The sequence below is a fragment of the Gavia stellata genome, chromosome Z (assembly GCF_030936135.1).
Source record: "Gavia stellata isolate bGavSte3 chromosome Z, bGavSte3.hap2, whole genome shotgun sequence".
Taxonomy (NCBI): Eukaryota; Metazoa; Chordata; class Aves; order Gaviiformes; family Gaviidae; genus Gavia; species Gavia stellata.
Window position 1 is genome coordinate 24,438,923 of NC_082637.1, and position 26,172 is coordinate 24,465,094.

The following is a 26,172-nucleotide window of genomic DNA, read 5'->3' on the forward strand; positions in this document are numbered from 1 at the left end:
CCCCATCTGGAGTAGTCTATTCAGCTCTGGGGCCCCCAACGTAAGAAAGATATGGATGTGCTCAAGTGGGTCCAGAGGAGGGCTGCAAAGATGATCGGGGGGCTGGAGCACCTCCCCTATGAGGACAGGCTGAGTTGGGTTATTCAGCCTGGCGAAGAAAAGGCTCCAGGGAGACAGTGTAGCAGCCTTCCAGTACCTGAAGGGGACCTACAGGAAAGATGTGGAGGGACTCTTTATCAGGGAGTGTAATGATGGGACAAGAGGTAGTAATTTTAAACTGAAAGAGCGTAGATTTAGATTAGACATAACAACAACAAAAAAATCTTTATTGTGAGGGTGGTGAGACACTGGAACAGGTTGCCCAGAGAAGCTGTGGATGCCCCCTCCCTGGAAGTGTTCAAGGCCACATTGAACAGGACTTTGAGCAACCTGATCTAGTGGAAGGTGTCCTTGCCCCTGGCAGGGGGGTTGGAACTAGATGATCTTCAAGGTCCCTTCCAACCCAAACTCTTCTATGATTCTACACCCCACTTAATTTTTCTGTGAACTGAAAAATCATTAAAGTTCCTACCTCGATAAACTGAAATATGGTTAATAGAAGGCATATTTTATTTCCCAATGTTGTAGTCACTATGGATATGCAAGAGTAGAATTTCCAGCTTCAATTCTGGGGTTAATTTCAGACTATTTGTGTAAAATGGGGCTAGTTATCATTTGTGCACCTATGGACTACAATAACAAGAGCTATAGAAAAGCAGAATAGGATGACACAGAATGCCAGCATTTATTCTGAAGGTAACTTTCAATTGATATAACTTATAAACTGTAGAAATGAACAGAACAGAGATCTGTTATAACACTTGATAAACTAGATCTGAAAAAGCAAAGACAGATACTGTTAGGCAATATAGCATAACACAATATGAGCTGGTTAGGAAGCATGCAGTTGTAGAGTTGCACACTTAACATCTGCAGCCCTTTGCAGAGAAAGATATGTCAGCTTTCCTAAGTGTTTATCTTAAAGCCAATAAATCTGTTTGCAAAGGCTCTGGAGAAAAAAAACTAAACACATTCTTGAGATGATACTTCACTGTTAGTTCCAAATGTCTGCAAGGCCATGTACAGGAGGAGCTTTTTGCTTCTATAGAGTGCAACAAAATACTAAAGGAACTTGAGAAGAGTTAAAGCAATTTAAGAAATTAATATAAAAGAGAAAAGATATGTATAAGTATGATTTTTGAAGTAAAAAGGACTATCAAACATCTTTACTTTGTCTATTATCTTGTGGTAGGTTGACCTTGGCTGGACACCAGGTGCCACCAAGCCACCCTATCACTCCCCTCCTCAGCAGGACATGGGGGAAGAGCATAAAAAAACCCAAAAACCTCATGGGTCAAGAAAAAGGCAGTTTAATACAGCAAAAGCAAAGGCCGTGTGCAGAAGCAAAGCAAGACAAAAGATTTATTCTCTACTTCCCAACAGCAGGCCATGTCCAGCCACTTCCCAGGAAGCTGGGCTTCAGTACGCATAGCAGTTATTCTGGTAGATAAACATATATAACAAATGCCCCCCCCCGCCCTTCTTCTTCTCTTAGCTTTTATTGCTGAGCAGATGTCATATGGTATGGAATATCCCTTTGGTCAGTTTGGGTCAGCTGTCCTGGCTATGTCCCCTCCTAAGATCTTACCCATCCCCAGCCTACTGGTGAGGGGGGAATGTCGGAGAGGCAGCCTTGACGCTGTGTGAGCCCGGCTCAGCAGTAGCCAAAACACTGGGGTGTTGTCAAGACCCTTCTAGCTACCAATACAAAGCACAGCACTATGAGAGCTGCTATGGGGAAAATAAACTCCATCTCACCCAGACCCAATACATACCTGAATTTGCATCTTATTAAAGCTGCTGAATAAACCCTCCATAATGCAAATCTTGGCATCACTTGCCGTAAAACTGAAAGCCAACTGTAACTGTGAGCAGTTAAAAGTAGAAATTTTTCTTTTTTCATATTTCATACTCTGACCAAATACACACTTTATTTAATAAGAAAAGAATCATCACCCAACAAGAAGACATTGCTGATATGAAAAAAGCTTATCATAAAACCTAAGTATGTCTTAGCCCTTAAGTAACAGTACTGGTGCTTTGTTTTCTTTTAATGTAAACAAAACAACATGCTTTCACTTTGCTACATGTGAAAGGCTTCTAGGCGTATTCTGTTTGGATCTTCCGGATGTCTCAGGGCAACTCCGTATCGCAGCAGCAACTCAATATAAGGTGGCCAAAATGAGTCATTGATTGTTACATAGGGTTCATGCGGTGTGCTCATTAATTTCTTTATAAGAATCTGGAAGACCAAAAGGATAAGATTTAGGAAATTAACAAAATGGCTAGATTTTTATCTCCTTTAACCAAATTTATACAAATGATTGTAATTAGACACTTATGTAGGCAATATAAGAAATACAAGACTACAGGTGAAGTACAAGACCTGTTCAAGGTAGAAGTTAAACAAAGAACTTCCAATTAACTTCATCACATCTTTTTTGATGAAAAAATAATAACCAGAATTCTCCTTTTATCCAGACTAAGTTTTTCACAATTGGTCAAAAATTCTTAGTGGATTTTAGACAGTATAAGTGTAAATGCCTAAAAAAACCTGAACATGACGGTGGTAAATCCTTATATAGTTAATCTTTAAATCAGTATCTGTTAATTTAAGATTAAAAGCATTAAATAAAAGGGAAAGCTAGATTTTTGGGAATGACTTGCCTCAAAACTATAGTGACTTACTGTCAACAAATAGTATTTCTCCTTCATTCTTTTAGATTTTAGCAGAGAAGAATGTCCATCTTACAATTTTTCTAACTTTCATCTCACTAATAAGCTAAAAAACCCCCCCTGTTTTCTTAGATTGAGAAGAATTCTTTTTCCTGTATTTTGTGTCCTGCTGTAGGTAGTGTTAGAAATAAATGAGTTTGCACCTGTGAAAAGTTAAACATCATAGTCCTGGTTTAACTTTACTACATTTGCACATTGAATCTTTTTGTTCATCTCTTAAATGGATTATCCAAATTCTTAATAACACTTCTTGTCTGGGCACGACAAGCACCTTACAACAGTTCAGCTCCTCTTGATATTTCCTTACTTCTCCTTTGTTCCTTATCTAAATATAGAATTAGTTAATGGAGTTAAAAACAAAGATCAGTTTTGACATTCTTTTTCTAGGTTTGGAGACCATGTTTATGAACTCATAATATTACTCAGGGGGAATACTGCAGACATTACAGATTAAATAATCTTACCCATCCCATGGTGCTCTCTTTATTCATCCCAGATATTTCATCTTTCTACTCAGAGCTTCTAAATATTATAGCTTTCCCAGTTTCAGTAGGTACAAAGTATTCTGTCTGCCTTTCTACTGCTAAAGAAAAACTCAAAATCCTCCCTACCAGACTTTACTCTATTTTCACCCATTGCTATTAAAAAAAAAATTTTCACCCTTTTTTCACCCATTGCTTTTGTTTCAGAACATTCCAAAGAATTGTTCCAGTTTATGTCTTTTGTACTTATCTGCCCCAATACTGTAAACAGTCTTTCAAATCTTAAACTAGTTCACTAAATTCTCAATCAGAAAGGAACAACCCTCAAACTGTTTGAAAGGAAAAGAATTACTACATTTGTAAGAAGTTACAGGTCATTACTGGAATAAAAAGAAATATAATAAAAATTCTGAGGTTTGCATGAGAAAAGAGTTTACTGCTCACTTACTACTTACGCTAATTTAATGAAGAAGGTACTGATATACCTAAATGATATAAATGTATACACCTAGCTTGTCAAAGTGGATTTATTAAAAATGTACACTTTCATTATTTAACAAACAAACACATGGAGATTGAGGAGACATGGTTAGGAATACATGCACTGATTGTAATTCTGTGAGTGAATTACACTTGTACAACAGCAAATCCTAAATCTGTAACTGTAATACAAAGATGACTTTGCATTTGTCTCTAAGAAACTATTATCTGTATCTAAGAAAACAGTTTTGAAATTTAACAGGCACTTGAAGCTAGAACTAAGTTGCTCAACAAAAAAAAAAAACAAACCCATAAAACAAAGATAAGGGACATTGACAGTTTATGCCAAGATAGTTAAAATTAAAAATAAGTCTGGATTTTTGGAAGTAGTATGTTCTTCCAAATGGAAATCAGACATTACTTGGATGTGCTCACATTTTGAGGAGGTTAACAATACCAGAAAAATATAAAGGGCAATTTTAAAGCATTTGAAGAACTTTAAAATTTTAATTCCATAGAAAACATGACTATTTTAAATTCTGATCTGTTTTCAAACTCTGCCTAATTTGGCATTAACAGGCATGCTGAGATACTTGAAGCATGTGAAAACGATTTTGATGAGGTAAGCCCAGGGTCTGGACTTTAAACTTAAGCACAACAATGTCATAGTGACCAGATCATAGCATCTTAATACCAGAAAGTTGTTATTCATCAAGTTTCCCTCAGGAAAAAACTTTTTCCCTACGGAGGTCTTACACGTAGATGCTTACAACTGTCTGAAGAGTGAGGATGGAGGAGTAATAGGAAATTTCACTTCAAGTGCTACACTTAAGACAAGAAGGAACAGTGCTAGTGAAAAGATTTTTAATGCTCTTTCAAGATTATATTTTGCAATTCAAATTAATAAATTGCATTGTGATTAAAAATACACACTGAGCAATGCTGGCATACTTATAAAATCAATTAGAAATGCATGAATCAGATTCATTGATTTCCTCTTATGAGGAATCCAGTTAATACATGACACTACACTACACTGGTCCTTCTATACCTGCTATTGCATTGTATTTCAGAAATACTTTTATTGAAACAGTACAAAATATAGCATGAAATGGAACAATTCAATTTTTTGTTAAGCATAGCATTTGTCTCCCCTAATATGAGCCACTAAGGCTCATAAAACTTCTTTAATAATTATAAAATTAAGAAATAAGGGATAATAATTCTCCCACTTAAACTGAAGATTTAGTTACCTAAATTATTGCCACATCTCTTGTAAAAAAATTGGGGTTTTAGTTTGATAGGAATTAAAACAGAAATCTGACATAACTAACTGAAAAGTATAATGTTTAAGAATGTTATCTTAACTGTCTGTCATAGACTCTTATTTGTCTTATCATTATGATCAGATCTAAGTGTTGGAAAATCCCCCAAATCTCTACATAACAAAACCACCTTACCTCTAAAATTTCATGAAGTGTTATCAGTTCTACAGCTGGCTCTTCAGAAGAATTCTGCAAAGATAACCATCCCCCCATCCAAATTAACAAAAAACAAAACTAAATAGTCAGGAAAAATGTTAACTGACAAAGAAAAATAATCACACAATTATTTGATTTCATTGTACACAACAGATGAAGACTTTTACTTAGATTTAGTCATAACAGAAATACAAAGTAGCATTTAAATCATTCATCTACCAGTTCAATGTTATACACTTAAAATGTAACATTTTTTGAATTATTTAAAAAAGATTACTCTTAAGCAATCATAGTATATCTATCTGGGTTTACATTTAAATAAAACCAAGTACATCATATTTATAATGTAGTACAGTGGAAAACATTCTACGAATATGATCTGTTAGGAAAAAATACTGGTTTTCATGAACTTTAGAAAAATCTTTACAATGCAAATTCGACACAGCTCAAGACTTCAGTTCCTAGTGCCTTAATATTTTTTCATGATTTACTGATGAATATTTGTTTACTCTTACTCTGACTTCAACTGAAAGAATTGGCCAAGCTTAAGAAATAGAACCATTAAAAATTTGGAAAAGAAGTCCTTATTAAAATACCATTAGAAAATTGCTTGTTTTCATTTGTAGCAAGCAAATCAAGCCATTTGCCTATAAATTGATATGGATTCCTTAGGCAGCAATGCCAACAAACTGCTTGTGTTATTGCAGGGTGAACCTGATTCTTTCATTTTTCAATTGTATCTTTTTTCCCCACCCACTTCACATTCAACAAAATAAAGGAGATAATACAGCATTGGTGGCTGCTTACTCAGCACTGCTGCTGAATACGTCAACTTAAGTCTAAGATATTAACAGTTGTGCGGCACCTTATAGCAACTCTACTTCGGGATCAGAAGAATAGAAGCAGTAAAGAAGAATTTGTGAAAGGCACGTTCTGTCTCCTTTTTTCCAGTCAGTTCTTAATATTCTCACCTTCAGAAAGCCACAAGGGGGACATACTGCCAGCTCGACGGAAACCTTGCAAACCATGGAGCTAGGGCTCAATAACACCTATCTTTGTGCCTTTATCTTGATACTAGGCTGAAGAAATAGAATCTACACTAAGAAACTGCAAAAGCTTTCTTGGAGCAATCATGAAGATATGTTGTAGCCTCAGTATTTCCCTGGCCAAAAATATTACTTCATAACTTAGGTAGTGGGTTCAATATTCATGTTTCAAAGTTGCAATTAGGTTACTACTTCAGCAATTACTAAAACTGATACACAAAGAATAAAATCCCAAGGCTATTAGTGTAAAGAGGTCACAGAACTAGCAAACTTACTTTGCTAGGTTTGTAATACACATTGTATATGGTGTTTTGTAAAATTATATTACTTACATATTTTAAGCATCACCAATATAATAAGTACCTGTAATTGATTAATGCTTACAAAGTCACTTTTAAGCAGGATGCTCAGCATTTATTTAACCTGAAAGGCTCCTTCCTCTCCCTTCCATGAGATAGGTTAGCATAAAGAATATTCCTCAACATACGACTTCTCATACTTTGTATCTTGAAAAAAAATGTGGCTTTTTTAATCTGAGATTTAAAATGCAAAATAATTCTTACCTCAGTCGCTACCTATACTAAAGGTGTTGGGCCATGGCAACAGAAGCTAACCTGGGCTGCTGTGATTCAATCGTCCCTCCCACCCCCAATCCCAGAAGCAGGTGCCTGGTGAAAGGAGGGTGGAACCAGAACAGTGAGGCTTGGAGCAGTTCACACTACTCTGGAGCCGCGCCCTACAGACATCAGCCCCACACATTTGCCCTCACACAGAACTATGAGAACACAAGAAATTTCCATGAAGTGAAACAACATTACTGATGTACAGAGTTAAGAGTTTGGTGCTTCCAGAGTATTGAACCAAGCTGATAATAGATGTGAATAATGTGTTCCTGTTCAACGTAGCAGCAAATTTCATTGCTAATGCTGACAATTTGTATTTCTGACACAATAAAGAAAACAAGATAGGTGAAAATGGCTGTCTCTCCTGCCTTCACAGTTTATCACTTAAATGCAAAAAACAGGGAACCTGCAGTTGAGCCATTGAGATCCAACTGAGTCAAAAGACATAGAAGAAGCTATGAATTGACATGAAGTGAAAAGAAAGAAAAAGGCTTGTCAGAAAACAGACTGTGTTTAAGAGTTCAGGAAATGCGACCTTGCTTGGAAATTTATCAAAATAAATTTTACATTTAAGAAAAATAAAAAACATAGAAGGGTAACCTTCTGTGAGTGCAGGAAGGTTGATTAATCCCAAACACCTTGGGTGATTACTTTTTTCTTTAGATTTTAATAAGGAAAATTGCATGGAAGAAAGATGAAGGCAGGATAGCTAATGAGAATTTCCGACAGTCAGTATAACAGAGGCTGAGAAATTTCAAGCAGTTGATTTTGCTCTGGGGTGGGAGATTTTACATAAAAATCTTCCTCAGAATTCTGAAACACACACATGAATTCACTGTTTCTTATATTTAAAATACAGCTGGCTATGACCATGAGCAACTCAATCCAACTTTGACATTCGTGCTACCTTGATGATGGTGTTGGAATGGAAGATCTCCAGAGATCAATTCCAGCCTATATTTTTCTATGACGTCACACAAATGGGAACAAATAAATTGGTGCATCTCATTATAGGAAATATATTTTTAAGGAAGTAATTCTCTCATATATATATGGGAAAAATGTACAATCGCTTAAAATGCATCTGGGAAAGTCATTAGTGTTTGAAGAGGCATGTCCTAGAACAATTGTAAGATCAATAAGAACCAGCAAATATCAGGCTGAAATCAGGAAATACATGATTGAAAGATGACTGTTAATTAAATCCCTGAAGCTTTGATTTCTTAATGCTGGAACAAAATGTATCATATTTAGTAATAGCAGGAAACAGGAAGGCACCAATATGCAGAAGAACTAAGACATAATAGAATAGGATGTTTGAAGATGGTTGAATAAGACTTTGAAAATGGACATCAAGCCTCAAAGGATCCATTTGGTATTTTTATGTGCAAAATATGTACTTCTGTGCAAAACCAATATTCTTTTCTTTTAATTTAAAATCTCAGGGTTCATCAGTTGGAACTAACAGGAAGAGAAAGACAAGGGTGTAATCAGTTGCTTTTGTGATGACTGTGAGCTAGTAGTTTTGTTTATAATACTGGTTTTTACCAGGTTCCAAAAAAGATGAATCCAAGTGGAAGCAAATATAGAAAATGGGTATTATTAGGATAAGCCAGGGAATTGAAAAATGTTATCTTACAGGAGAAGAACCAGAAAGCTTTGCTAGTTCAATTACCAAAACAAATAAATATAGAGGGTATAAGACTGCTATCTATAAATAAATCAGCAGGAATAAAGACAAGAAAGAAAAAGAGCTATTCTAAGGACAATACTGGCGTAAGAATACACGGATCTGTGTTAGACATGAATAAATTTAAACTGGAAGTTAGTTTCTAACCAGACTACTGAGGTACTAGAATAAACCCCAATAGAAACAGTAGTAACAAAAATAATTAGTTTTAATATGGAGCTCAGTGATAATATTAAAGAAATTATATTATGTTGTTGTCTGAAATAACAGGGAATTAATTAAAGAAATCCTTCCTGTTTCTGTATTCTTAAGTGTGTCTGAAATCAAAATCAACCCCTGCCTTTTTTGTAGCTTTTTTGAGCTATTCTTTCAAATAGTAGTGGTAAAAGGTTTATTTTTACTGCAGACTTTGAATTTATTATGCAAAATACTCCCTGACTGCCTATTTTCCCCTCAAGTTTTAAGATAATTTTTGGCCCAGTTTGCCTGAACAGAAACTGATGGTTAACATTCCAAACTACACTGTAATTATAAACACTTGTCCTTATTATTGTTCCAAAAACATTGTTAGACAATTAAAAATTGCTTTGCCAAGAAAAATATGGATCCATTTGCCTTGTCCAGTAAAAAAGAAAATGGAACAATTCAGACTGAACCCCTCACCATTTCCAAATTTGGCACAACTTACAGTTCAGTAAGAAATACAATACATTGCTATACATGTCATTGGGTAAAGGATATATGCATTAAAAAAAGAAAACATCCAGCTGGGAACAGCCTTAAAAATATAAACCAATCTGAAAAATATCAGTTTATAAACATAAAGATCAGCTGTAAAAACTATTCTTATTTCAAAATATAACTGCAGATTCTATGCTAGCGACTTTAAAAAGATACTGCATCTATTTAAATAGAAATTGAACATTCCAAATTTAATAGCTATTAAGAAAATCTTACCTTCTTCTTTTTAGTACTTCCACCTTTCTCTGGAAGGGGAAAATGTTCTTCAAGGAATTCACCCAGTGCGTTCAAGAGTTCTTCCTTATATATCTTTAGTTTCAACATTTTATTTTGCAGTTCATGAAATGCTCTAGTATCCAAACTAATAGTAAAAACATGGCAATAGAATATGAAATTCTATAAAATGATTAAAAAGTTCTTACATAAAAAAAATCCCGTATTTTCTATTGTTATAAGTTCAACATCTTGAATCACAGGATATAAGTAGCAAAATTTTCCATGTTTCGCATACGGATTACTGAGTTATTATTTGATCTAGTTAACAAAACAAGGAGTATGTTTTAAAAGTTTGTTTGCTCATTTGCTCTTGTTGATATTTAAATTCTTCAATATAAAATCTCAACACTGTAGAAATACCTTTTTATGGAAAGTTGTTCAACTTGGGTTTTTGTCTCTTCTTCGATTCCATTAAGAACATCTAGTATCTGCTCCTGTTCCTCATGCCACTGCTGTTCTCTTTGAAACATGAAAAGTAGGAAATGGCATAACAGATAAACAGTTTTCCTGGACAGTCAAAAAAAAATGTGGTAAAAAAACTTACAAAATTCCTAAGTCCAAATTATTGTATTACCTTTTCAGATCTTCCTCCAGTTGTTTATTCTTTGACTGAACTGTTGACAGCACCATTTCAAGATCATTCTTTACTTTCTGCAACTATAATAAAAGTAAAGATAAACCTACAGTTTGCAGATATCTCAGTCTGTAGTATTTGTTCTATATAAGGTTACATCTGTAAATCTGGTAAAGAGGGCCAAAATTATCTGTAATTTCTTAAGAAATATGGCTATAGAGTGACACACTATTTTTAAATCCAGTTAGAGCTATTTAAAATTTTACTGTCACCAGTTGCTCATTAGTATCTTATAAGCTCTGTAAAACAACATAGTCGATTTTTCTTGAAGCAGATTATGGAGCACACACATAAACTGCTCATTTGATGAAAGACTGAGGAGAAAACATCTACAGCACCATGGCTGCATTGTCTAAATCATTGCAGCTAATTGCAACAATGAATCCATGCTAATTGCACAAACATAAAATGTATAGCACTCAGAAAACAAAAATGCTGCAAAGAAAGACTAATTCCGTCCATGAATTAAATGGTCATCAGTGATGTAGACATATTTGGGAGAGGAAAGAGGGAAAAATAAAACTACTGCAGCCAGAAGCTATATGCGCTGCTGAAGATAGGGGACTCTTAATGGACAGGGTCTTTCATTAGTGCATTATGTTCTACAAAGCAGTATTTCTAATAGTTTACATTGTTTTAATACAAACCTATGATTTGAATGTATTTTGTCACCTTCCATATAAACTATGAACATTTTTGTATTTCGCTCAAAGACATAAAAATTGTGAAAATACTGTACAGAAGCAAGTGTGGTCTATAGATGCAACATCTGAAAAAAACCTGGAATCGTCAACAAAATAGGCCACAAAATGGGATATCATATCAAATATGCCACAGCAACAGTCAAATGAAAGCGTGTAACTAAACAATTTGTTAATAGTGACTCTTAACAGCAGTTGGGTTCCCTGTTGTGAGCGTTATTAGAAGGAGGAAAGCTGCCAGGAAGAAGAAAACCAAAAAGTTGTTTGTTTGTTTGTTTGTTTTTTTTTAACCAGAGCCACAGGAATATTCTCAGGTCATGTTGCATACCAATGTCCAATCAATATTGTGTAATGCTACTCCTAACATATTCTTTATTTGCTCTTTGTTCCAAGTCTGGGACAACTCAATAAAATATTTGCAAATTATTTCCACAGAACTCTAGAACTAAGAATACTGACTCTTCAGTGTAACATAAAATGTTACACTATTTTATATCAAGTATGAAATGCAATATACAAAAACTCTTGTTTAAAAGATCATTCATTACAACTAGGAAATTTTAGTAGTTGCAATACAGGGGAAGAAAAACATTGGAACAACAATGCCTGAAGAAACACACACAGTATCTTAGCAGTAGTCCATCACAGGAGTAGTCATAGGAAAATGCAGCAACTGTATTTACTGTCTTAATTTTTTTTTTCCAACAAAATTTTATTATCTCTTAACAAAAAAAAGAAAAAAAAAAAAAAAAAAAAAAAAGAGAGAGAGAGACTTACCTCTTCTTTTCCTAATGCTAACAGTACATCTGGATTGGTAGAAATTACTGAAAAATAAAATGAATTGGTTTTTTGCATTGGATGACGTAGACTATTTTATACTGAAAGGCAGCCGGGCTAGAGAGAAACTCACGTAGTCTCTAAAAAACTAGCTTGGCTGTCAGCAGCAGTTCAATAACATTCTGTTGTGTTCTGCTGAGCTAACCTATTGTCACTTTTCAGCAAATTAAATTAGACTGAAAAAAGTGCAGGGTTAATGTTTCTGCATTATTTTTCATACCTGAACTAGCTCAGGCATATAATATTGAAATGCGAAGTACAGTCATACTTCAAGATAAGCAAGCCTGATTTTTTCAGTGGAAGGGATTCCATCAACATTACCAATGTAGGCAATCAAATTCTTCCAGTCTTCCAACTCCTTGTTAAACAGTCTCCCAAATACTTGATCAGGATTGCAAAACCTATCAGATTTAAAGAACTTAAAAAGAATGTCACCATCCTTACTGTTCGCAAGAACAGCTACATGTAGGAAGATGAAATGCCCAGCAAGGCCAATATCCCAACTCCAAACCTGAGCAACACTATTTAAGGATGTAGTAATATTTCCCCAGAGTGCTTCTGCAAAATACAGTAATTTATGGCTCATGGGTTTTCTGAATAAAAAGTGAATTGTTGTATTTAGTAGCCTCCAGTGGACTCCAATCAGTTCTCAGTTCCATTGTCAACTTGCAGGATCTACATAAATATATGACTTTTTCAAAAGTGAAGCATTTGAATCTTTCTATTAACAGGATAAATGAAAGCTACTTTTTAACAGATTTAAATCTTAATATGACAGGGATAATTTTCATCCAAGCTTCAGCTCCAAATCTCTAATCTTAACAAAAATAGTTACTTCAAGGAAAAGCTTTTCCTTTAACAAAAAGGAAAACCCTTAACCCTCTTATAAAAGCATTAAATATGTCCTAAATACAATACAGGCAGTTTCATAAATTTATAAAAGTACTTTTTTGGTAAGTAATTTTACAGTTTTTATCTCCACAAATTTTGAGAAGCCTTAGAGTAGTAGTTTTAAAAGCACTAAGTGTTTGTTCTGAAGTGAAAATCAGGAGATCAGGGGATGCCCCAGAACACTGGAAGAAAGCTAATGTCACCCCCATCTGCAAGAAGGTCTTAAAGGAGGATCCAGGAAATTATAGGCCCATGAGACTTACTTCAGTCCCTGGGGAAGTTATGGAACAAATCTTTCTGGGGGATATCACAAGCCAAATGAAGCATGTGATTGGGAAAAGCCAGCATGGATTCACCAAGGGCAAATAGTGCTTGACAAACCTGGTCCATGACAAAGTAACCTGCTCAGCTGATGTGGGGCAAGCAGTGGATGTTGAAAGCCTTGGAGGAATCCAGGTAGACAATACGGTTTCCCACAGCCTCCTCCTAGAGAAACTGATGTATTATGGTCTAGACAAGCAGTCTGTGTGGTGGGTGGGGAACTGGCTGACAGGCTGCACCCAGAGGGTGGTGGTAAATAGTTCCTTTTCAAACTGGCAACCTGTCACCAGTGAGGTCCCCTGGGGATCGATACCGGGCCAACGCTCTTCAATATCTATCTTCATAAGTGATATGCATGAGGGGATCAAGTGTAACCTGATGAAGTTTGCTGATGATACCAAACTGAGTGGTGAAGCGGACACTTCGCAAGGGAGAGCCACCCTGCAGGAAATCCTGGATGGGCTGGAAGAGTGGGCTCACAAGAACCTTATGAAGTTCAACAAGGATAAATGTAAGGTCTTGCACCTGGGAAAACAAAATCCAGGAGTGCAGCACAGGCTGGGATCTACCCGTCCATGGAACAGCTCCGTGGAAAGGGACCTGGGGGTCCTGGTGGACAACAAGCTCAATATGAGCAAACAGCGTGCTGCTGCGGCAAAGAAAGCCAACAGGATGCTGGGTGGCATCAACAAGGGCATCACCAGCAGAGATAAAGAAGTCACTATCCCACTCTACTCAGCAGTTGTCAGGCCACACCTGGAACACTGTCTTCAGTTTTGCTCCCCGCTCTACAAAAAGATGGGGACAGGCTCGAGCGGGTCCAGAGCAGGGCCATAAAGATGATCAAAGGACTGGGAAGCCTACCATGTGAAGAAAGGCTGAGAGAACTGCATTTGTTCAGCCTTGAGAAAAGAAGCCTTAGGGGAGACCTTATCACCATGTTCCAGTATTTAAAGGGTGGCTACAAAGAAGAAGGAGACTCCCATTTTACAAGCAGTCACATGGAAAAGGGAAAAGGAGAAAAAGGGATAATGGGTACAAGTTATTCCTGGGGATATTCTGACTGGACACAAGAGGAAAATTTTTCACAATGAGAACAATCAGCTATTGGAATAATCTCCCCAGGAAAGTGGTGGATTCCCCAACACTGGGCACTTCAAGCATTTGGCTGGACAGGGTGCTGGGCCATCTTGTCTAGAGTGTGCTTTTGCCAAGAAAGGTTGGACCACATGATCCTTGAGGTCCCTTCCAACATGGTATTTTATGAAAACTACTGAGTTCAAAATGCATTCAATTATATGTGACAATACAATCCCTTTTACTTAGAGAATTACTGTCTCTAAATCTTGACACAAAATTTGAGTAGAACACTCCCAAATTAAGCTTATGTTTAAGAGCTGCGGGAGGTGGTGGTCTGTGCTATTATTAGAGCAAGATTTCTTTAAAGACATGAATACCCTACATGCACATGATAAAATTCATTGGTGTGCTTTTATTCACATTCACTGGCATATTCGAAGAAACCCATACAACTCTTCCGTATTGTGAGCACTCGCTACCTGGAAATATCAATTTCTACTATTGGTTTCTAACACTTCTTCATTTTTAGATACCTAATCCAGAGTATGTGCTTCTCATTCAATATTCATATTGTGTGATTATCAGAATAGGAGGCCACATTTTCCTAGGAAAGAAATCACTAACCCTAATTTAGTGAAGGAACAGTGCAGATCTAAGACACTGGGACAACACATTTATGGCAACTGCTACTGTAAAGAACACAGGTTGCTCCATCTACTACCAGTTAAAGCTGTTTCAGTTATGAATCACTACACTCGCAAAAATCAAATGTCAGACAGAATTGCCTAGTGATACATAGTATAATTACTAAGCAAAATACTACCAGATGCTAGGAATGTAAAAGCAACTTCTATGCACATGTTTATACAGAAACTCCTATTAAAATAAGAGGAATTTGGCAGAATACTGATATTTTGCAAAGAAAAATAGGAATTATGCAGAGACCACAACTGTTTTATATGGTTTAAAATACGGTTGTTTCCACTTCCTTATTCTGCAAAGGTAAAAGTTAAATTCTATTTTTATGAGCCAAATGCTTGTTAAAGTTTTAATTCAGCTGATTTAGCAGCTCTAGAGCTACATAAATAGTACCAGAAATTGAGAAAGAACAAGAGACTGAAGTAAAAGCTTTGCAAAAATAAAATTTGCATTGTGGATTCAAGTCTGTTTGCCAATATTGTGCCCAAAGAAACGTAGAACTGCCAAGTTATAACCTCTGAAAATAAGGTTTAAAATTGAAATGCTGACAGGCCTTCATTTACAAAAAATGATCTGGCCATTACTAAAAGCAGAAACCAAAGTAAGAAGACAGCCTGACATTCATGTTCTATTAGTAAATTGTATAAAATTAGTATTTCTGCTATTCGTACTTCAATAAAGTCAGACAGTGCTTTCAATTAAGTAATTCCTCCTTCAAAACAAACAGTAGGTAGAAAGGGGCCAAGGTGGACAGAAAAGATTAAGCACAGTAGACTCTTCATTTTCACAGAAGCAGTATAACTGTTCAAGTTCTTAGCAGCAACTTCTTTTTCCTTCCCTCAGAAAGGTAACCAAAAAAGCAAAGCTTTGTCTGCAAAAAAATTATTTGCATAGATAATTTCTCTAGTACAAAATTAAGACTTCTAATAATAAATCTTATCACCTGGGAACTAGTAAGAATGGTTGAGCAAAGCAAGTCAGCAAGCCAATAAAAATAGGTCAAGCCCCAAGAATATTTTTAGGCAAATAGCTTAAAGTTTAAAATAATCAGATATTTTAGTAAGGAAACCTTACATCTCCAGGTTTTTTACCCAGATAAAAACTTTAAGTGCTCTCAATTCATTTGCTTTAAGCCAGCAGCTTACACGTGAGCAGCAGACAAGAACCAGTATTTCCCAAATTTATTCAATGTCATACTTTTGCTGCACAGCCCTCTAAGAAGCATTTGAGGCTGAGCATTCTTAGAGACAGGCTTACAAAGCACATGAACTATGAATTTATGATAATAAAGCAACAATATGTATTTGTAAGAAGGAAGAAATTTTTTTTTCCAGCTCCTATTACTTGAGCACAATTTGCAGCAAGTACATGAACTTTGAAAGAAGCTGGAGAAGTGACTTTAATGTTCATCTGAAGAGGCGTTTCAATTTGGCCAGATGACAAAATATTGGAAATCACCATTTGCTGTCTGAAACACATTTCTATCATTTTGTAAACACTAAAAACAAGCTTCTTCTGGCATAAAAGTAGTCAAATGGGTCAATTAGTAAAAGTAGTAAGTTTTACTGGGTTCAAAGGTGCTAACAGATTCTAACAGTGAGTGCTACCAGAATACTAATGAATAGTGTAGTGTGAACTGTTTTAGGAGTCTCCAAATGGGACATCTGAAAAAAGAGATTACTTTACTCACACTTAGGTTCTGAATGGTTTTATTTTCTGTGTCTGGCCACATCAGCCTTGCAACAGAGTTCAATCAGTCAGCACTGATGCTTACGTACAACAAGAATTTTGAAGAACTGAGGAACTGACACCATTTGACTGATAATGCCTAACAAATATAAGAGCTACCACTCGTCAGTGCTTGTGCTTCTCAGGTTCGTAAGTGATCGGGATTCTGTGTTGTTAAAATAAACTGAAGTGTCTTTTACCACCTTTTCTTGACCTGAAATCTCTGACTCCTGTTAAATCCAAGCTAGATATTTTATTATGGTGTAATGGGCTTACCGCTAAAGGTTTACTTCAAAGCTTCAGCTAGTACCTCATAATACAACACAATTTTGTGAAGTATTAAAAAAGAAAATCAAAGGAGGTATGGTTAAAAATATGTCTGGGTAAATTATTGTTAGTTTATTAGCCATATTTGCAAAGATAAGAAATTATATCAGCTTCTTAAAAGACAAAATGAAGACAAAATTCTTTGCCAAAGTATTTCTGTCCTAAAAAGGCAACAGAGATGAAAGATGGAGAAGAAATAATCACAGAAAGGAGAAACCTGAAGGAGGTTAACAGCACAATGAACCTGTTAGGAGATCTGCTAACAGTTATTTTTCCATTTAACTGACTGATGAATGGTGGTATGAATCATGCATTTATTTGTCAAGAATCATAACATTAAGTTATAGTAGAATTCACTTTGAATGCTAAGTTCACTTAGAACTGAAGTGCCAAAAGAATATAGAAGTGAAACACATGCTACTGTGGGAAGTATTTAAAGTAGTTATAGTATGAAAATACAATTAGCAGACATTCTATACATACACAGTTTAAGATGCCTAGATGAAACAGACTTTGCAGAAGTTTATGAGTATACCTTACATGGAAGCAGTTACTTACTTTCAGGACTTCTTTTTTGCCATTGATTATATTCTGCTGTTAAAGCTTTCAGTCGCATCATTAACAAGGAAAGCTGTATAACAAGAAAAGTAGCATCTCTTGAAGTGTGTTTGAGTTGCATTGGAGTAAAATGAGACAGAATGGAGTAGAAATTCAATTAAGTTCATACAGCAGAAAACAAAACAGCATCTATTACAATAGACCACTTATTCCTTCAAAAGATTTAAAAAGCCACTTGCAGGGATCAAAAAACATTTTTATTCCTTTTTCAAAAGGGGGAAATCAGAAGTAGTCAGAGTTGGCATTTTTCCCCTAATTTCCTCTGTAGTATTAGAAAATGAGCACAACTGAAGAGGAGCCACCAGAAGCAATGACAATACTTCACATCCCCACTCCTCCTTAGACGCATGGTTGATACACATTTCAGGGTAAATGGATTGTGCTTGATATGTGTGATGACTAAACAAAAAGACTGACTTCCAAAAAAACAGTAGTCAAATATATCTTCTATCAAAACCACATCTGTGGACTCTAAAAATGCTTTAGACCTAGTGCTCTAGCTCACTGTAATCACTGAAAATATAGGAGCAAAAAGAAAAAATACCAGTTCAGAAAAAGTTTTCTAATAAACACCAAACTAAGCAACCACAGATTTTTAAAAATATACTTATTTTAATATCTTACCGCGTTCTGAAGAAATAATATATTCATTATTACTATTCTACTTCCTGAAACTGAGGACTACACCTATAATTTTTCTTCAAATACATTGTAAATTACATTCAGATATCATATTACAAGTAATCTTATAAGAAATTAAGCATACATTTAAATACAAAAGGCAATGCTGATATGGTCAAGCATTCCATAAAAAGCACTGCAGATTGCATGTAGCTTTTCATCAACTAAAAAGAGAAAAATATGCTAAGAATCATCAGCCAAGTTCTTATAATAAAAATATCAAGAATTGACAATTCAGCTTAGCTTTTCAGTACTCAAACTAACTTTGTGCATCTTAAAAAGACAAACTTTTAAAAGGAAGGAAAAAGAAAACAAACCCAAACCAAAAGAAATAAATACCATACGAATATTTCTTATATTCTAGATCAGGTGGTGTCATCTCTTTTGTAATGGAGCACTACTGTTGACAATACCATCAGCTCATTCTTTGTTCCTTTAAACTTGATAAAAAAGGATGCACGAAACATTCTGGATATTTCAGTAACTGGACAAAAAACTTTCAAATAAATTAACACTACCATTCAGCAACCTTAAATAAAGGACTGTCTCTTCAACAGACAAATACATACAGCAAATACATATATCAGATGTCTCTCTCTCATGCCCTATATACTGAGCAGCATATTTTGCTAGGAATGTAAGTAATTCAGTACATCATAGACCAGAATCAGTCCCCAAACTTAAAGAATAAAACCACAAAGAGTACACTGCAAGATTACAGTCTTGAGGTGATTAAGGAATGAACATTAGTGACATGGTCAACAGCAAGGAAAAACCCATAACTTCTTTGCCAGCTACAATGGAAACAGAATAGAATAGTTCCAGCTGGAAGAGACCTACAATGACCATCTAGTCCAACTGCCTGACCAAAAGTTAAAGCATATTTTTGAGGGCATTGTTCAAATGCCTCTTAAACACTGACAGGCTTGGGGCATCGACCACCTCTCTAGGAAGCCTGTTCCAGGGTTTGACCACCCTCTCGGTAAAAAATGCTTCCTCATGTCCAGTCTAAACCTCCCCTGGCATAGCTGTGAACCATTCCCATGCATCCTGTCACTGGATACCAGGGAGAAGAGCTCAGCACCTCCCTCTCCACTTCCCCTCCTCAGGAAGCTGCAGAGCAACATGGTCACCCCTCAGCCTCCTTTTATCTAAACTAGACAAGCCCAGGGTCCTTAGCGACTACTCACAGGACATGCCTTCCAGCCCTTTCACCAGCTTTGCTGCCCTCCTCTGGATGCATTCAAGGACTTTCACATGCTTCTTAAATTGTGGGGCCCAGAACTGCACACAGTACTCAAGGCAAGATAGCACCAACGCTGAATACAGCAGGATAATCACCTCTCTTGACCAGCTGGTTATGCTGTGTTTGATGGACCCCAGTATGCATTTGCCCTCTTGGCTGCCAGGGCACACTGCTGACTCATATTGAGCTTAGTGTCAAACCAGCACCCCCAGATCCCTTTCTGCAGGGCTGCTCTCCAGACACTCCTCTCCCAGTTTATACTTGTGCCTAGCAGTACTCTGTCCCAGGTGCAGAATCTGACATTTATTCATGTTAAATTTCATCCCATTAATCACTGACCAAAGATTCAATCTATCTAGACCCCTCTGCAAGGTCTCCTGCCCCTCAAGAGAGTCAACAGCACCTCCCGGTTTGGTATCACCAGTAGACTTGCTAATGGTACATTCAACTCCTCCATCCAGATCATTGATAAATATATTGAACAGAACTGGCCCTAGAATTGAGCCCTGAGGAACACTGCTGGTGACTGGTCACCAGCCAGATGTAGCCCCATTCACTACAACACTTTGAGCCCTGCTCTTCAGCCAGTTCTTCACCCAGAGCACTGTGAACCCACTTGTCCCACAGCTGGACAACCTGTCCAGAAGGATGCTGTCAGGGACAGTATCAAAAGCCTTACTAAAATCCAGGAAAATTACATCCAGCGCCTTTCCCTTCATCGACTAGACGGGTGACCTTATCATAGAAGGATATCAAATTAGTTAAAGAGGACTTTCCCTTTGTGAAGCCATGCTGACTGTGCCTGATGATTGCCTTGTTCTTTAAATGTCTTTCAATAGCACCCCGTATAATCTTCTCCACAATTTTTCCAGGAACTGAGGTTAGACTAACAGGTCTGTAGTTTCCCTGGGTCAATACAAGTGCCTATGTCAGGGCATTTGCAATAAGATCCCATGAAAGTTGCTGACAGATGATATAACATGACCTTTTCCTCTGCTCCCTATTTTCTAGCATGAAGTGCAATCTTAATTTAGTCTTCATTTTTGCAACTCCATTTCATCATTGTTTTGCTATGACAGTTTTCAAGAAAAGCATATCTCAAAAGTTTACGTATTAATTACAAGGGCATGATCTTCAGTAAAGCTGCAAAGAAACATAAAACCTCAGTCTACACCCAATTAAAATTACACAAAATTTATTTCTACTTATAGGATTTATTCAGAGCCCTAAAAGGAGAAAAAGATTTTATTTTATGCATTTGAATATGCATCTTCATTTATTTATTCTGATTAAATAATAGTTTAGAACATAGTTTATTATTAGCAAGAGATAAATGTTAGTAATTACATAGTAAACATCTGAATGTATTAACAGATATACATCTGAATAATTAACAAAAAGAGCACTTTTCTTCAGTGATGTATCAAATTAGCCATCTGAATAGTCTTATAAGACCTACATATTTCACCCAACAAGGCCAATGTTTAACTATTTACACTTTCCAAATTTGGGGTCCTCATAAATTCTATTTTAAAGATTCCTATTTAGAATTCACAAACAACTAAACAGTGAGCCAGCATTGCTTTTTTGCACATTCCCCAAAATTTGAGGGATACAGGACTCAGCATCACTCAGTTCATTTCTAATTCAAGCACATCAGTTTCTTAATGATAGCCACAAATGGGGAACAACTGTATTTGCAAATACAAAGTTACAGAGTAAAACTAAAGGGATCCATACAGTTTCACAATTTGCATAAACACTGATTAGGAAATAGTCCAAATGGGTGTTGAAGTTACACACCCCTCCATTTTACTGCCTATGTTAGTCCTTTATCAGTTGCGTGGCAGGACTGCATGTAAACTTTTTGCTATACATAAACGCAACTCAGTATTTGCTAGACACATACTTTAGAATAAAGCTTCAAGGTTAATGAGTGAAGCTGTAAGCTTTAGAGAGTAAATGAAGATAATTTAGTTTCCTTCTTTTGGAAATACACCATATCTTTACAGAAAACCGAGTATTTTGTGGCGAATAAAAAAAAATAATGTCTTACCTTGGCATCTGATTTTAACAGTGTTTCTGTTCCTAGAAGCATTAGCTTGCTCTGACACTTGGTAGAAAACAAACAGAACATAAACAACGTTTATTTACTCTTCCCTTTTGTAAGAAAGAAACATAATGCTTAGAAATTCCAACAAAAGTAGTTTAATATAGGAAAAAAAGAGTTTTGACTTGGCTCCTACCACACCCCTCAGAGCCTGACCCAGAACATCAAATTAAGAAATATTTTGAAATCAAGTCACAGTAAAAAAGTAGAATTTCAATTAGAAGTAGTAGAAAAGTAGCAGCTAACAGAAGATGTATGATTTGAGGAAAAAGGCAAGTTATGAGGGAAAAGTTGATACGGGGAAAGACACTGAACAGATGAAGAACATGAGAAACTGGGAAGAGAGAGTCATGGACAAAGCTGAATAGGGAAGCTAACACACTTGCTGCTACTATTCTGGCTCTCCAAACAGTGCAATCACATTATAATACACATTTTTAGTTTTAACTCATTTAGGGCAATATACTGTACACTTCAGAAACGGGCTGATTTTTAGAAGTACACTACATCAGCTCCCATTACTGCAATGGGATGTATATTAAGTTCAAAATTCAGGCCACCACAGATATCCAAGGCTTCTGCAGAAGACCCTTGCTAAACTCTTTCTTGTTTTATAACTGTCAGCAATTTAACCTTCCCTACGACAGGGCAGGATGTATTCTACTGAGCAGTAAAACTACTAAGCAGTACTTCAGAAACCTTGCTGTTAACATTTTGGAACCAAAACACAATATAGGATTTCTCCAATAAAAACTGCTAATGCTGACACACAAACATTGAAACATTACATCATAAACCATATAACCTAGGAGCTAATTCAATGACTATTAGTTGTTTAAACTTTTTGCTAAAACGTGTGCATCCAGGATGCAACAATCAATGTAATAAAAATCCTACTGTTTTTATCAGCTTCCAAAAATAATGCACATTATCACTTCTGTATTGTTTTGGGGATGCTGGGAACAAGATACAAAATATTAAAGATTCTCAAATTAAAAAAAACATTCTAACTTCCCTTCTAATATGAAAATTTCAAAGAAAGTTCACATCCTCTGAACTGGCACCAAATAAAATTTCTGTTGATAACTTATTGCAGTACTTCAGAAACCTAGATACAGGATTCCCTGCCACTCATTTAATATTAAGATAAGTTTACATGTAACAACAAAAATCACATTAGTCTTTTTAAATCTAATTCTGTAAGATTATTGCATTGTGGGTTTGTATACTTTGTTCTACTTTAAGTTTGGAAATATTTTTACTTCAGTTTCTGATACTTTTAATGCTTTAAATCCACAACTCAGAACTCAAGCAAATAACATAAATACCATATAAAATTGATTCTCAAAATGTAATTTAGAACATGACTTTTCATCAGACACAGCAGAATCTTACAGGACACGCAGCATTCCCTCAGAACTGTTAAAAGTTTATCTTTCCTGGGATTCTTGTAAATAAAAATAACTCACTCTAAAATGTTATTATTAGCATACTGGACCATATATTGAGAGAGATAAATTTTATTCTTGAGGATGTAACTGTTAGTTTGCATGAGCATATGCTAACATCATCGTCCTTCTAAGCCTCTTTCTCCTCCCATTCTCCCTCTCCTTTAAGAACCAAAGTACTTGTGAAGAGCAGTTGAGTCCCATCTTGTATGAGGCTAAAGAGAGAAGGATCTCAAGTCTCAGTCTGCTGGTACTACCGCAACACAAGTAAATTGTTTAATTTTGCCTAGTTTTAACATATACTCCCATTCTATTTAACTAAATCATAACATCAGCACACTGCAAACAAAGTTTGACACTGCAAGGCATTCTTCACCCCTGTCAGCACTTCTACCTTAGGTCTTTCTGAAGATCTTTTCTTCTCACCCACAAGTGTTTTTTTTCCATGTTTTGTTGAGGTGGTTTCTTTGGAGGGAGTGAGATAAGCATTCAGTGAAGGACGGGAGATGAACAAAAAAATCCCGAGGGAAGTTTACAACAAAACTAGTCTATCACTTGTGATTTGCATACCTCTTCCATCTGCTTCCAAATACTCTCACATTCATCCAAGAGTTCTTCCTTGGCATCTACAGGACAAACGGAGTCATTGGTGATTTCTGGTAAATATTCAGCCTATTAACAAGCAAATAGAACAGTTATCATGTAGATCTACAATAATTATTAACAGGCTACTGAATCATACCTGCTACTTCAGGTCAAATATGTAACAGAGCAACCCCTTTGAATCCAAAGCTTTCAGTTAACTCGCCTATATTTCTAGATAGCACCCAATCGTTCAGTAAAATCAGCTAACCATATTACTACACTAAAATTTGAAGACACTAGAAAAACAAACAAAAGAACCTGAAAGATATGCAGGCAACCAAGTAAAGAGAGCACCAGGACAGCCAAGAGAAAAATCAACCCAAGCTAAATTAAAAAGTTTGAGAAACTGTTGGGTCAGACAGAAAACATATAAATTCAGAAATTTAATGCTAGTTAAATCTATAAAGAGATATATGAATAGCAACAGCAATTAAGGGGGAAAAACAAGAAAGGCCAAAATGACACTCAAAGGGTTTGTTTTTTTTTTTTAAGGTAAAACAACCAACAGGAATTTCCTAGATGTACAAGGTGCAGGAAGCCTTTAAAAATGCTTAAATGGATCACTAAGACCGCCAAATACTTAGAGATCAAAAAGAGACATTAAAACCATAAAGATCTAAAGAAGAAATAAACATCTCTGCCTTCTTAATGATACACAAATTCCTAACTCAACCTTTTGTTCATTTTCAGAACAAAAACACAGCATCAGAGAAAATTATGTTGACAACGCGAGTAACTTAAAAGGAGTGAAACATTCAGCTAGGACCTCCAAAGTTCAAGTATGTCATAGCAGAGGGGCTAAGAAAAAAAATAAATCAGAATGTCTCAGTGAACATTGGAAGTATTCTGGGGAACTGCAAGGTAGCAATACTTCTACTAAGCCTTCCTGGCAAATTTGTTGCATCAATAATTAAAAACAGAACACTAGAAAAATCTGGATTGCCATGATCTGATAAGGTCTAACAAGCACAGTTTGTTTACAAAGGAAAATCATTATCTTCTTAAGACTCTTGGAATGTCTCCATAAAAGAGAACTAGTTCACATAATTTATTAAGACTTCAGAAATGCCTGCAGTGTAGTCCCCCACAGAAGGCTAATAAAGAAACTAAGCAGTCTTGAAATGCAATGAACTTTTTTTCTCAGACCAAAAAATGTCAAGGAGACAAACAAACAAAAAAAGGCTGAATAGATAATTTTCATCATGGCAAAAAGGCTCAGCAGCAAAACTAAGAGGGCCTGAATTACACAAAAAAGAAAAAAAGGGAGGGTGAAAGAAGATACAACGTTTGGAAGTTTGAAAGGGGTCTTGGGATGGAATAAAAAGTCCTACCCCCCTGTAATAATACACTCCATCAACATGAAAACATTATATCAAACAAATCTCTGAGTACATAGCAAAGAAAACCCCAAAAATGTTTAAATTATTACAGTGATTTTACTACAGTTGACCTTCAAAATTTCCATGACTGATTTTACACAAAGTTTCAAAATGTACCTATTAGGAGGAGGTACTACAGGCCTCTGTAGTGCAAGCCACACTGACTTGTGGGCCCTAATACTGTGTTGTTAATTACCTTATAAAGTACATACAAGTATCATGTTCAGATTTTTCTCCCTGTAGCTTGCAGTTTTCCCTATTTCTGTATGGTGAAATGAGATTTCTATTTGTACACCATACCTGAAAACTGAAGACTTTTTTTTTTGCACATCACTAATATTAATGTATTCCAGTTTCAACATCTTATTCCTTCTTACCTCATTTTAGAACTACATAAGTAGGTTAAAAATACATGCAGGGACAAGTGTGCATTGTAGGCTCTATGCCAGTCAAGCAAATAAGCAAGCGTTTCATGTTAACAAATACAAAACGATCAAGTACTGGAAGAAATTCAGAGATGAGACAGGAAAGTAACAGCAGCCCTGGGAAAACTGATAGGGGGAAAAAAAAAAAAAAGACAGAAAGCTAGGAATTCACCTTAAGAAGGAGAAGAATAAAAGCAGGAGAAGAATAAAGCAGAAGAAGAACATCACAAAAGAGGTTAGACAGGGAGCTCCCATTCTCCCTGACATAAACCCAGGAACTACACCAGCGACAGTAGAACACGGGAAAGGAGGTTAATCCTCACAGGCTCGGGCTGAACACAGCCTTCTCCCTCGCGAGAGCCGGCGGCCACGGCCGCAGGGGCCAACCCGCTCCCTTCCCAGCGGCCCTAACGGTCGCGAGCCCCCCAGAGGTGCCGCGGCTGCCCCGGCTCCACGGCCGGGGGGCTGCTCCGGAGGAGCTGCTCCTCCCCATCAGAGAAATCCAGGAGCCCCCCTCGGCCCGGCGGCGTAATCAGGGCAGCAGGGGGGCCCGGGGGGCCCGCGGAGCAGGGGCCGGCAGCCACCCCCTTCCCGCCCGTTACCATGGCGGCTCCCCGCTCGGCTCTGCCCGACCAGCGCCTTCCTTTGCGCGCGCTCCGCGCTCATTGGCTGCGCCCTGTGGCGTCACTCTTAAAGCGCCCGGCAGAGGGCGTGGCAAGGACAGGAAACGTCGCGGAGAAGTGATGTT

The 26,172-nt window shown here is 36.6% G+C and overlaps 1 protein-coding gene across 1 annotated transcript; it reads right to left on the bottom strand.

Annotated features, from left to right (window-relative positions):
• Positions 1-2,014: 2,014 nt before the first annotated feature.
• CENPK (centromere protein K) lies at positions 2,015-26,056 on the bottom strand. Its single transcript, XM_059833276.1, has 10 exons — positions 26,027-26,056; positions 23,546-23,647; positions 21,474-21,530; positions 17,431-17,503; positions 11,767-11,813; positions 10,229-10,311; positions 10,015-10,113; positions 9,595-9,739; positions 5,258-5,311; positions 2,015-2,341 (listed from the first exon to the last, which is right to left on the bottom strand). Exons 1-10 carry the CDS (start codon positions 26,027-26,029, stop codon positions 2,183-2,185), a joined length of 822 nt encoding a protein of 273 aa, XP_059689259.1. The 5' UTR covers positions 26,030-26,056; the 3' UTR covers positions 2,015-2,182.
• Between the last annotated feature and the right edge of the window lie 116 nt (positions 26,057-26,172).